The 13,304-nt window shown below is 42.9% G+C and overlaps 2 protein-coding genes across 4 annotated transcripts in view; both read left to right on the forward strand.

The window, feature by feature from the left end:
- Positions 1 to 6,147, forward strand: part of LOC109475163 — a 22,836-nt gene extending 16,689 nt beyond the window's left edge. Inside the window, exons 4-11 of the mRNA XM_019775697.1 lie at positions 7 to 276; positions 941 to 1,162; positions 1,293 to 1,337; positions 2,609 to 2,924; positions 3,446 to 3,741; positions 4,771 to 4,960; positions 5,439 to 5,545; positions 6,035 to 6,147. Of these exons, the coding sequence (XP_019631256.1) occupies positions 7 to 276; positions 941 to 1,162; positions 1,293 to 1,337; positions 2,609 to 2,924; positions 3,446 to 3,741; positions 4,771 to 4,960; positions 5,439 to 5,545; positions 6,035 to 6,147 (1,559 nt within the window). The remainder of the gene's footprint in view (positions 1 to 6; positions 277 to 940; positions 1,163 to 1,292; positions 1,338 to 2,608; positions 2,925 to 3,445; positions 3,742 to 4,770; positions 4,961 to 5,438; positions 5,546 to 6,034) is intronic.
- The window catches only part of LOC109475293 (adhesion G protein-coupled receptor L3-like), a 19,235-nt gene continuing 11,976 nt past the window's right edge, over positions 6,046 to 13,304 (forward strand). Inside the window, exons 1-14 of one of the 3 annotated variants that reach the window (XM_019775900.1) lie at positions 6,046 to 6,142; positions 6,997 to 7,044; positions 7,612 to 7,731; positions 7,981 to 8,075; positions 8,435 to 8,626; positions 8,981 to 9,049; positions 9,474 to 9,585; positions 9,894 to 10,168; positions 10,362 to 10,417; positions 10,573 to 10,690; positions 10,895 to 10,998; positions 12,297 to 12,399; positions 12,727 to 12,880; positions 13,195 to 13,285. In XM_019775900.1, the coding sequence (XP_019631459.1) occupies positions 7,026 to 7,044; positions 7,612 to 7,731; positions 7,981 to 8,075; positions 8,435 to 8,626; positions 8,981 to 9,049; positions 9,474 to 9,585; positions 9,894 to 10,168; positions 10,362 to 10,417; positions 10,573 to 10,690; positions 10,895 to 10,998; positions 12,297 to 12,399; positions 12,727 to 12,880; positions 13,195 to 13,274 (1,497 nt within the window). In that variant the 5' untranslated portion in view covers positions 6,046 to 6,142; positions 6,997 to 7,025 and the 3' untranslated portion in view covers positions 13,275 to 13,285. Of the gene's footprint in view, positions 6,143 to 6,996; positions 7,045 to 7,611; positions 7,732 to 7,980; positions 8,076 to 8,434; positions 8,627 to 8,980; positions 9,050 to 9,473; positions 9,586 to 9,893; positions 10,169 to 10,361; positions 10,418 to 10,572; positions 10,691 to 10,894; positions 10,999 to 12,296; positions 12,400 to 12,726; positions 12,881 to 13,194; positions 13,286 to 13,304 lie in introns of those variants that run through there. The other 2 variants (XM_019775899.1, XM_019775901.1) reach the window with 2 other exon arrangements.

Consider the following 13,304-nt stretch of genomic DNA (forward strand, 5'->3'; position numbering starts at 1 on the left):
ACGGAGGTAATAACGGCAACAACGGAGGTAATAACGGCAACAACGGAGGTAATAACGGCAACAACGGAGGTAATGGCAACAACGGAGGTAATGGCAACAACGGAGGTCGCGGCAACAATAACCAGCAAAACGCTAACAACAACAACGACAGAGGAAACAACGGTCGTAATGATGAAAATAACAATAACGGAAGAGGGAAGCGCAGCGTCGACGGAAGGTCACAGAGTCAAACGACAACCGCTATTCCACTTAGCACAGATGCAGCAATGAATAACGGTAATGGCTTCGCGGTGTTGCTAGTTAACGTTTAGAACCGCTCAAAGATATCCGGATTCCTGATGAGTAGGAAGCAGTTACGAGAATCCGGATGGGAAAAGGGCTCAGTAAATAGTTTAAGAAGGACATATGGCTTGGTGTTATCATGCGGCAATACTTCATCATCGTCGCTTTCAAGCCTCAAGCTCTCTCGCGAGAACTGCCGGGATTGCCACCTGTTTCCTTTTGAACCACCCTCTGTCTCCCATTCCATCTGCTTCATGTGCTTCGTCCGCTATGTTTTGCATTGTTTATGACTGGGGTGAAAGGTGCAGCATGAGGTGTTGTAACTTATTGTACTTTGGTGTGGATACAGCTATGCATATTTAAAAAGACCATTCTGTCCTCTGACCTTATAAGTACATGACTGTCCCAATTGAAGTATGAAATATGTTTTTTGATTCTGCATTCTTTGCATGTTTAAAGAAGAAAGTGTGATACGATACTACAAGAAAATAATTATGAGCAAATTGTGCTTTGATTTTCGGTATTCAGTGATCTTCTTTCTTCAATAATTTTTTTCATCATGGCTGTAATTTGGCATAAAATCTGCTTACCGTGGCCACTAAATCCTCCGTGCTACACATTTTAATCAATACGTTCGACAATTCCTTCCTCTCCACAGATTCCTTCTGGACGAGCGGCACGGACGCGGCCAGCGAGGGCGTGTTCACGTGGGGCGTCACGGGCAGGAACGTGACGACAGCCGGCTGGGAGACGGGCGGCTGGAAGGCAGGAGAGCCGAACGGCAGGAGGAACGAGAACTGCATCGAGCTGAGGAAGCAGCACCAGTTCCTCTGGAACGACGCCAGATGCGAACATAAGAACTTCTTCATCTGTGAGATAGGTGAGGCTAGGCGTCGGGAGGCGGCTAGAAAGTGTAGACATTGGCCAAATAGAGAGATAACGTGCTCAAGAATTTTAATAAAAAACGTTTAGTTTGGTTCCTTAACCATGATATCCTATATCTTTTGCAGGAACTCAGGACACTTGGGCGGTGGAACCGGAATGGACAGAAAAAGGTGAAGTATATTTGATGCCTGTAAAATACGTACACAGTTCGAAATAAAGAGAATCAATGAGGAGACTAGATCGACGTATGTCATTATGACTTCTAAAACTCTTGTTCGACGAGAAGATGTAGTAGAATATATTCATCTATGCATGGTTAGTTGCACATATGCTAATTCGTTCATTTTATTTTGCCAGATCCTGATTTTCAGTGTAAATGCCAACCAGGTTACTCAGGGGAATTGTGCGAGGTGCTACCAGAGCAAGGTCAGAATTTCATCGTTTCTTCTTGTACTTGACCGTGTTTCTTGAGATATCCTTCCGCCTAAGATGCTACAATGTAACAATGTAGTTCTTTGTTAAATACCGTACCTTGTTTTATGTCTAGACTTGAAAGTTAAGGAACAGGTGCATTGGCCTATACAGAGACTGTTGCGCGACGCTCTCACAGAAACCAGACAGTCCATCTCTCAAGCCGTAAATTTAAAGGCATCAAAGAAAACCGCTAACTTGGATTAGGCGGAGAGAAACCCTCTCTGAGCTTTTTCATGGGCAAGTGGTCACTTTTATCCCAAACTGGTCGTTAAAAGACACATTTAGTCTATGCCGAAAAAGCAGCAATTATCTTGGAAATACAAAACAATAGTACCTCTATAGGATTAATGGGGGTCCTTTTGGGGCCAATTAAAATCAGCTGCTCGGTTCATGCGTTCTGTAACATGCATCAACGACAGCGAGCTTTGTTATACCGCTTACAAGTTTGCATTGGTATAAGAGCTTTCTACAAGTACATGTAAATGAATTACAGTATACTGTAGGCTGGGGCAGGAGCATGCAACAGGCGTAGCAAAAAGTATACACTATCTTGCGGTATCCTAAACCACCCTCGGTATCCTAGCTCTCGGATTTAATATTTTCTACCGTTGGAGGACGACGTAATGATACAGTTTTGGGTCACTGACTTGAACAGTGACTTGACACACCAGACTAGTTGCTGCAGTTAGCTAAACAACAGTAAGACAGCGCTTCTAAGACAAGTGACCCTGTTACCACACACGTAACACCTTCTCCCAAAGGCTGATGGACCTCCTCCTACATTGTAATCTCCAAGCAGATCCTTCGGTGGTCGCAAAAGGCAGTATCAAATTGGCCAGGCAGTATCCATTGGCCATGCAGTATCCAGTGCCTAATGGACACTCCTCTATCTGGATGCTGCCTTGACACCGTATGATCTGCTTGGAGATCATGATGAACCTCCTCCATGCATCGCACCCATATATAGGTTTGGTAGGGCTCTGGCCGCTGAGCCAGCGCAGTGGTGCAGACGACGTCAGCGGCTTCGGTAACCATGGGAACGCCTCAGGCATCCAGCTCGCAGAAGGACCCCTGGACGACACCGAGGGCGCGTTCTACTTCGTTGGAAACTCCAGTTCGTTCGTAGAGATCCCCAACAACGGTGCCCTGGACGTGCATGACGCCTCCGTCACGGTTCTGGCTCACGTGTACCCGATGGGAGAGTCCGGTCTGATCGTGAACTACCCCGTCAGCAGTGAGGGCTGCACGCTGTGGCAGCTGGCCAATAACAGCCTGTTCGGGAGGTACGTCACAGCCACAGGTGCAGACAGCTGTTGGTCGCTTTGCTCATGATGCCTAACATATCAGACACCGTCGAAGTACAGTTGCTCTTTCTTTACCGAAAAAAAGTAATCACACATGCAGTTGCTCGAAGTGTCCCTGACCAATTCTGACTTGAAGTGTTATTTCATCGAAGAGTTGCTGTTTCTTAAGCAAAAGTCATAGTACAGTTGTTCTTAACAAAAGAAACAACTTTCCGATTAATGGGATACTGCTAGTAGGAATGCGATGTAGCTAGTAGGTGTTTTGCGTATCGCCCAAGGTGCTTGTTAAATGTCTTAACCGGTATTGCAAATTTAGAAAAAAAAGTAACTTTCTTGTATCAATGCCAAACAAGTTTTGTTGCATCTCTTAGCTTGTATATCGGCCAACATATGAAACTAACCAATGGAATGACTTTGATTTTAACGCCGTTTAAAGAGTTAATATTGAAACAGCTGAAGGGGTGAGGATATTAAGTCTCAATGCCGTTACATCGCTGTAGCTTCGCGCTGGACCCTACAGTCCTGACCGCGAGCGTTCTCAGGCCGAACAAGTGGAACTACGTCGGCGTCACGTACGACGTCACTTCCGGGGAGACCAGGCTGTGGCACCAGGGAACCGCCGTGGACAGCGAGCCAATAGGAAACACGGAACTCAACATCAGCGGACCAATCAGGCTGGGGTACAGGGACGGGGACCTGGAGTCGCGGGCGTTCCACGGGAGGATGGCCTGTCTCCAGATCTACAACTACGCTTTGGAGCAGCGGCAGATTCGAGCAGCCCGACAAGCTTGCGACGGTGAGAAGACAAAGAGGCGATCGGTGTTCGCAAGTAGCGCTTTCAGATGTAGAAGCTCTCTTTGTGCGCGTCCTTAATATGTGTGCCGTCGGTGGACAGCTGAATGTGGTCTTGAGTTACTAACTGCCTTTAATGACAAAGCTTACAACAAGGAAGCAACATAGCGCGAGTTTTCGTCGCTGCGACTATGACGTTGTTCGTCTCGACTTTGTGGCATTTCTTTAATCCCCAAGCAGACGGCATGCGGCAAAAGCGTTACAGTTAGAAGTTCTTAGAACTGGCCATCTAGAGTGGCGAGTGGACGCTTCTCTATCCAAATGGATATTGTCTTGCCTCCGTAGGATCTGCTTGGAGATTTGCATTTCATGACGATAGAACACTTAACGTGACCTCAGAAAAACGTTTACATGCTTTTAGAGATCGCGTATGCGCTATGGCTTACAAAAAGTGTGTCTGCGTTAGAACATGTGCCTTACCGACTAAGAAATGCAGTTTTTTTGCTAGGTGTCTGTATACAGTAACTTAATAAAATCTTACATTCACAGTCTACTCTAGTGTCTGTGTACGTTTTTCTTTCCAAGCAACATTGTTTACTACCAACAGACTTTAACAGCAATGTTTGTTTGCAATTGTGCTGTTGGATACTTTTGTGTACTTACATCTGTATGCAATATAACATCTTAATTGTGGCCCAATCATTGATTGTAGTACTAGTCACTAAGTTTAACATCCTTTTTCATGAGTCGGATTAAAGATCTCCGATTGTCATTTTAGCATATTACGTTGTTGCAATTTAACAAGCAGCATATAGAGAGTCGTTCATGAACGTGTAACTTTTGCGCGCTTCTTTTAGAAAAATAATTGAAGTTGAGTTCCAAGCTCAAGTTAACCGGTGCCCACTGCCTTCGTTTGTCCTTAGAATCGTCTCAAACGTCTGATTTTTTGCTAGCTTGTTTTTTTCATACTAAAATAATTGACGTTAAGATCCAATGTCAAGTTGACGGTTGTCATGGCGGCTGTTTCCGGCAGGCACGCGGCCAGAAGTGACGATGACGTGTGAGGGTCAGGTGATGAAGCTGTCCTGCGGCAGTCTGGCCCGGCCGTTTATCTATGTGGAGTACGCCAGCTACGGGCGCACCGGCATGGGCTGCGGGGGGATCAGCGATAACTTCAGCCTCAACTGCTCCGCTCAGGACACGCTCAGGAAAGTTCGCAACAGGTGGGAATAACTTTAGCCTGTGTACACAAGCTCTTTGTCAGATGCTCAGAGAGTCGCCAACCCCAGCGGGAAGCTGGGGAAAAGCGAGCTTCAAGCTAGGAATAACTTAATCTCCAAGCAGATATTTCTGTGGCTGAAAAGACAGTATCATTTTTGCCGACGCCTCAGGAACGGAGCCATTTTAATTTACAGTATTATAATAGCTCTAAAATATTTCAAAGAGGGATGTTAATCTCAACAACTTGAGAAACGTTGGCTCTAATTCAGTATTCCATTTGTAGAAATGGAGCAAAGCATGTTGATACTTAAAGTTTTGCTTAATTTGAGAGGATTTTGGTACATTTTACTTTTTATTAGAGTTTTATTTCATAAGCTGTGAGCTCTAGACCTTGAGGATGCACAATTAGCCCTGTTGAACTGCTTGTGCACTTATTTGTATTGTCCAATCCTTTGATGATGTAACTTCTGTACTTGCCAGGTGTAACGGGCTGCCTGAGTGCACCATGATTGCAGGGGACGTGAATTTTGGTAACCCGTGTCCCGGCACTTTCAAATACCTGGAGGTGCGCATGAAGTGTGTGTCTGGTGAGTCTAGCTTTCATAGATTGCCCATTCCTCTTTGATAGATAACTTTACTACTATTCTTACAAATCAGCCCCTTACCAAGACACATGGATTCATCTGAATCATGACTGTTGGAACTACCGGTATACCTAATAATAGTATGTACTATTTAATGTCTACATTTGTTAAAGTTAAAACTTCTGATCCAACACAAGGCATTGTTCTCACCTAGAGCACAGGCGTACATCTCAACATTTCAACATAAAATACAACAACCACAAATTGTATAGGATATATGATGATAATATATGGTTAACAGGTATATGGTGATTAATAGTTACTTAGGTGAACAGGTATTACAAATGGATTTTATCCCAGTCACAAAAACAAAGGAAATGGTGTCAACATTGATGCTACTAGCTACAGCTTCAGCTGAAATAATGATATACCAGTGCCTCACGCTGCCACAGTCTGTCCTAACAATGTTTTAATTAAATGATATGTATGTAGGTCCTCCCGAGGGTTACGCACCTGTGCCGACCAGACCGCTGACGTCACCATTCCACACCGACTTACCTTCCACCACCGTAACTGCCTCCAGTGGACCCCCAATCACGAGTTAGCAACGCCATTCCATATATCATGTGTTTTTGCTTTGATGATATTTAACTTAACTCTGCTTTAAAAAATGCTTCATTCATTGCAAAGGTTTGAGACTTTAGGGTTATTTTAATGCGAGGCTTACGTAAGCGAATCGAGTATGGTTTGGTTGATTTTGAACTATGATATGGTCATAATGCCATATGTTAACACATTGTTATCAACACACTAGTTAAAATCAAACCATAATTCTTAAGAATCATGAAAATTAATTATACTGTAGAAAAATTGGATTTCAGACACACAAGAAAGAGTTACTCATTAGCAAGCAACTGGATAGACTTTGAAAACTGTCAAATCATTTGGAGAATGGGTGCAATAGTGTAGACTAACTGGAAAAGATTAGACTTGCTGCATAATACTCATCGCATGCACTGTAGTTGTTGTGTAGCATTCTGTTGTCATAAATGCCGCCACACATCTACTTTTCCATTACTTCATCATCTGTAATCTGGTTTTGAACCTTCATTCTCATGAAATCCGAGATCCCCTCATTCACTATCATAGCTATTACATTTCATTATTTCCCATTTCCTTGTCAACTGCTTACCTTCATTCTGCATTCATCAATGTCACTGTCATTTAGTCATTCCTTGTTTCATTCCATATAGTCTGTAGTCTTTACGTTTAACTTTTAATATGTTGTCCTGTAGTGTAGTGTCTAGTGTAGGCCAGGTCACATTCGCCGTACAATCGTTCATCATTAAATCTTAAATTTAGCCTTAAGTTCAAAATTTGGCTTCAAAATCATACGGCGATTGTGATTGAGCAGTTAGTCTGATTTCTTCCTTCCTTTTTTTTGCAAATTCCAGATGTTACGGTGAACAGTACGACTTCTGAAATGGACGTTACTTCTCTACGTGAGGGCAACTTTCTCTTTCTCCTCAGCACTTTGTGTTTTCAACTTATCCTTTATGTTTGCAGCTAGTTCTGAGTTGTGCCTGCAGACTTCTTTGAATTACTTACCCTCTTCCTCTGTGTGTGTGACGGTTGTGGTCTCCTTCTTCCCTATTCAAGAGTAACCTTTTTTTCTCTTTCACGTTGTGGGTTGTGGATAAGGTGGTAATTCTAGGGTGTTTGTTAGCCTCTACCAGGCTTCAGGAGGCGGCTGGAAAGAGTAGAAATCGGCCAAATAGAATAACATGCCAGGGGACTGGTGGTCTGCTACAGAGTACTGTTTGCCTCACTCACTAGTAGACCAACTTCCCTGGCATGTTTCTCTCTATTTGGCCGATTTCTACTCTGTCCATCCACCTTCTGAAGCCTGGTAGAGGCTAGGGGTTTGTTTGTAAATATTCTTTTCTTCTAGTTGGCTGGACGTAGTGGTGCGGAATGTAGTGGTTTAGAAAACAGGTAACACGTACTAGTATCAATTCAAGCAAACAGAATTCTTACTTATTTTTCTTCTCTGTTTGTTCTGAACACAGCACCAGCTGATGCTACAATGACTACTCAGTCCGGGTGCCCGGCGATTGAGAAGAGGGACATCCTGTGGCCTGCCACAGCCCGGGGAGAGTCCACCCAGCCATGCCCAGAGGGAACAGAGGGTAAGTAGCACATTTTGTTTTTATACAATATAGTGTAAGCCTGATCATAGTCGCTGATGCTCAGCTCACTGCTGCAGCAACTCTTCTCCCTAAGTCAGAAACTTAGGCAAGCTTAACTTCACTGACTCAATAGGTGAAGCAGGGGCTACAATGGCTGCTCGGAAAATTCTCTGCCCAATTTCTACGACTCCCATGTCTAAATAAAACTGTACTGCAGACACCATTGACACCTGTTTGATGTGATTTTAGGTACGGCTCGATGGTTGTGTGATGGATCCAGATGGAGCGGAGAACCAAACTTAAGTGACTGCACATCGCCTTGGGTCAATGAGCTGTACGATCTGGTAAGTCTGTTACTCAATAGTAAACAATTCTTTCCTCTATTACACAATCTGCCTGTACTACAGCAGGGCTCCAAATACTGGGTGCATATTTGCAAAATTGCAGCTGTACAGGTATTTCTGATGTTTACCTGCACCTAACCTGCACTGGTCTATGCTCTTGGTTTATACATACATGTACGTGTATGTTGATTGACATTTGCTGCATTGACCATTACCACCTATAAATAATGTCAATGGTTTTTTAACAGTTTTATAGTATGATCCATTCTTTTCAATGTCTGATTGGTGCAGGAATAATTTGTATTTTTTTTGTATTTCGAACCCTGACTTGAATTGTTTGTTTGTTTTCAACCCACCAGTTGAACGGCGGAGGTCCAGCCGGAGACATCCTGGCTTTGGTCTCGGGAAACCTCCTGGGCCAGGGGAAGGTTCGCGGCGGTGACGTCATCAAGAGTATTGACCTGCTGAACGTCCTGGTGCAGAGACAGGAGGAGCAGCTGGTCAACATGACACAGGAGGAGAAAAAGGGAACAGTCACTAACTTCACACAGGTGGGAGAGGATTCTGTATCTGTAATCTGTATAGCTGGTATAACAACCCCTCAGCATAATACACCAGCTTCTGTATGTGTGTAGGCTACTACACAGCGGCAGCTAGCTACATTACACCAAACGACTTGTTGCACTTAATAATCTTTGAACATCTAACTCTAAACATGGTTTAAAGCTATCTAATGATGATACCCCGTCAAAGATTGTTGATGGCAATCATATAGTTTTCATTAGGAAGTTTACCATTTCAGAGGCCCATATTGTGGTAAAATTTTCTGACAAAAAAGGCAACTTATCACCACAACGATGATGGTTTCAACCATTTCTTTCACCATGTTATTTTCCTTCCATAAGACGATGACCCTTTGTGGAAGTACGCTGTTGAGAAGTGACATCGGCAGTGCCTGGGAAGACATTCCAGAGGCAAGTGTCTTAAACAAATACAACTTTACTCCAAGTCTAGTAGCCAAACAATAACAATACTGCAGTAGCTGCTGTACTTCTTGATGTCATCATGCTTTGTGCTCATGATAGTTACACAACATAACTGCAAAGACCTCAGAAACAAAATTTAAGAAACGGCACAGAAGACTGTTCTTGGTCCTGAAATGCCATCATTTGACTTAATTGCCACCTACAATAACAACAGACACACAACTCCTGACATGCACACTTTCACTGTTCAGAACCCTGCAGAACTAAAACAGAATACAAGAACTGAACATGTCCTTGGTGCTGAATGGCTATCAGACTCCTTTACAAAGAAATAGTACGACCGCTTTCCCATGTAAAGGTCTTGCTATGGTTGCTGCTCTTGCTCTTACCTTATTCCGTGCTGTACCAACAGGACGACTGGTCCCAGGTGGCAACAGGAGTCATAGGGAGTGCTGAAGGGTCTGGGTTCCTGGTAGCCAAGTCTCTTCCAGACGAAGCCTTCTCTTCCATCCAGGACAATTTAGGTATGGGTAGTTATCAAACATTTCAAAAGATTCTCAAATCTAGATAGAGAGATAGAGAGATAGAGAGATAGAGAGAGAGAGAGAGAGAGAGAGAGAGAGAGAGAAGCACAAAGAAATCTTTATAGGCGGTATAACCACCCCTCAGCGTAACACACCAGCTTTGCAGGCACGCTGTCAGCTGAAGCTGGTCATATTACACTGAATGACTTGTGACACCTACATGTAGCCTTTGGCCATCTATACCTAAACAATGTGTAGCTTTGGTATACCATCAAAAAAATGTTAACATTTTTTTTTCTTATTGCCAGTCATGGAAGTTCTCCCTGCCACCGGAGATTCCAGACGATTCCCGAGCGGTCTGTCTTCCAGCTGGGGCAACGTCACGGACAGCGTTTCTCTTCCAGCGACGAACCAACAGGTCGTAGCCCTTCTGTACGGTGACTCTCTCGGCACGTACCTCAAGCCCAGCGCTGCCAACAGGACAGTCAACTCTCGCATCATCTCTGCATCTCTCGGGAACGGGAGCACGCCGGGACAACTCGGCGACAACCAGAAAGTGACGATTGTTTTACAGCACACAGATGTAAGAACAACTGCATTTCTCAGGCTTGTTCATGGGGTTGACATTTGTGTCATTGGTTTTTAAGTATATATTACTATATGATTATTCTATACTACTCTTTGGCTTTGATAATCATTTCTAACAGTCACAGAAAATTAACAGTTTTTGAAGTTTGATTTCATTTCCTTAAATTGTAATTTTCATTCATTTCCAGGCCGAAAATGCGTCCGTCCGAAATCCAACTTGTTCGTTTTGGAACTATTCTGACGGGTAAGTACTATTCAATCAACACTACTCTTGTTTGTAATGTATGGTCAGCACCTTAAAATTCTTCTGTTTAGTTTCAGTGGACAAAATTACCTTCCATTAATCAGACATAACCTTACATGACTACTTATCTTGCCATACATGTGTTTTCTCTGCAGTGGCTTTTGGTCGAACAAGGGTTGTACGAAATCAAAGGAAAGCAACAGTACCCACACCATTTGTGAGTGCGACCATCTCACCAACTTTGCTATTCTCATGGACGTCACAGGACAAGGGGTATGTAAATACACTCAGTACGTCTTTTACGAAAAAAGCTTTGCCAAATATTCTCTACCGTACAATTCAAAATACTTCATAAAGGTGTGAAATCTTCAATTTCTTCTTATTAGGTGCGGCGACATCTTTAAACAGTGACAATTTTGTTGGGCTACATTACTCAATTACTGTATAAATGCTGACAAAATATTCTCTTTTTTCCAGTTTACTGAAGCAGACAGGTTTGCCCTGAGTGTCATCACATGGGTCGGATGTATAATCTCCATCGTGTGTCTCGTGTTCGCCATCTGTATCTTCCTAGGATCAAGGTATGGTGGGAATAAGCAACATTAGCTGAACCATATTAACCTACTAGGAATGCCAGAAAAGAATAAGTCTATCTATACAAGTCTGCTGTTAATATATCTTCCTAGGATCAAGCTATGATGGGGATGATTAAAAGCAATGCTATCACACCAAATGATACCAGAGAAGGATACAAACTTTATAATAAGCCTGTCCTTACAATATAAGCACTCCGATGGTTGAGTCAAAAAATTTTTTTTTACCTCTGAAACTGATAGCGGTAGAGGATACAGTTTTAAGTATTTACAATAGGTGGGCCATAGATTTTTCTCTAATTTTACCTCTGACCAACAGCATATAAAAGCTGGTGCCCCTACACCCTGTAGCATATAGACACTATGTACTAGTCCCCTAATAGTGTATAATGCTGTGTTGGCACAATGCAGTACTAGGGGACTTAGTTTCTCCTTCTATAACACACACTGTAGCTAGCTGTCGTACATAGTTACACACTCACCGTAAGAACTACTAAACATGCAAGAGGACTGCATTGCCACAAGAAGTACATGCTTACTCTCTCTAGTAATATCTGATTCTTTGAATATACTATCTATCTGTCTTCTGCCGATATTGCACACCAGGGGTCAGCATTATCAGATGGAGGGAGATAAGGAAAGGTGATGCTAGCAGCCATCTGTACTCAGTGTTTCCTGTTCCTTGCTTTAACAACCCAGTTGTTCACCACCCTTTTAGGTCCACACCGCGCCCCTTGTTGTGTAGAATTAGACCACAGCATTAGATGTAGGAGCTGTCTGCTGTTCTAGCTATGTGTTTAAGTCACTTTGAATGTTAGCTTAGTGGTCGACTGCATGCTGATTTTCAGTGGTTTTCTAGTTGTAGTTCGTGGATGTCACCAAACTGTGACTGGTGCAGTTGTTGAAACCCTGTCCGACGTCGTTTTGTTGTTGTTTTCTTGGTTGTTATGATGTTGGCCACCGTCTCCAATACACAAGAGTGACACCACCATGCATACCTGTCAAAGCATTGCAGAGGAAACAAAACTGCGAGCACCAAAGCTTTATAACATAACCATTTCAACTGTGTTCCCAAAATATAGGTCTGGTTTTATAATCTCAATAACTATTTTGATCATGATGCTAACACTTCATGCAGCATGTTTTGAATTAATTTTTTTAACGACCTCTAAAGGCATACCCACCATACACAGTAGAAAGCATAGTTTAGCTAAACACACAGCACAAAACAAGGTACTGCTGTCTACTTAGTTAATTTCTAACATGTGTCTGCCATCGTTTTCCAGACGAATCCGTTGCCAGCGGACGGTTATCCATGCCAACCTGTGCATCTGTCTGCTGCTAGCTGAGGCCCTGTTTTTGGCGGGAGTCGACAGAACAGAGGATAAGGTACTATCTGGGAGCATAGTACAATGCCGAACTTTATTCCAACACAAGGGTACATAAGGATCAAATTTCCGACCACCACCTTCATCAGGATGATGACCAATCACTTCCAAATGGATATCTGCGAGAGTTACGAACACATGACCTTATTGAGACAAAACTTTACGGATACGTGACATCAGCAATTGGTCAAACGTACCAGACAGGTTATATTGTCCACCGACTCTGTTTAAATGAACAAAATTCATAACAGAACAAATTTTAAACATACGTTAACATTACATTGTGGTTCCTGTGTAGAATTCATTTTTTCTTCGATATTTCCACCAGGTTGCCTGTGAAGTGATTGCCATCATCCTCCACTACCTGTTCCTGGCCTCCTTCACCTGGATGTGTCTGGAAGGAGTCCAGCTCTACATCTTACTCATCAAGGTCTTCAAGACACAGAGATCAAGAATGGTCTACTTCTATCTGTTTGGATATGGTACGGAAGAGTCCATTATTTCCTTAAAGGTGTTATTTGTATTTGTGATTAATGTATCAATTTTGTAATATTTTGTCTTTGAACTACTTTGTATTTGTAACACTACCAGGTATTGCACACATTTCTTCTTAAATCTGCAACATACAGACTGTGATAATGTCTCAGAAAAACATATCTAGCAGGTGCATTGTTCCATGTATGTATGAATGAATGAATCTCTTTATTTCAGGATTATACCCATAGCATACAGACAAGGAGTATAGACAATCAACTACACATGTGATCGGGGCTTAACATTTTCCTACATTTTCCAGGAGCTCCTGCAGTGATGGTTGGAGTATCTGTCGCTCTGAACTACTCAGACCAGTTGGATGGATACGTCACAGACAGATAGTACTGTACCCCTCTTAATTCTATAGTTACT

The sequence above is a fragment of the Branchiostoma belcheri genome, unplaced genomic scaffold, assembly GCF_001625305.1.
Source record: "Branchiostoma belcheri isolate BF01 breed outbred unplaced genomic scaffold, Haploidv18h27 scaffold33, whole genome shotgun sequence".
NCBI lineage: Eukaryota > Metazoa > Chordata > Leptocardii > Amphioxiformes > Branchiostomatidae > Branchiostoma > Branchiostoma belcheri.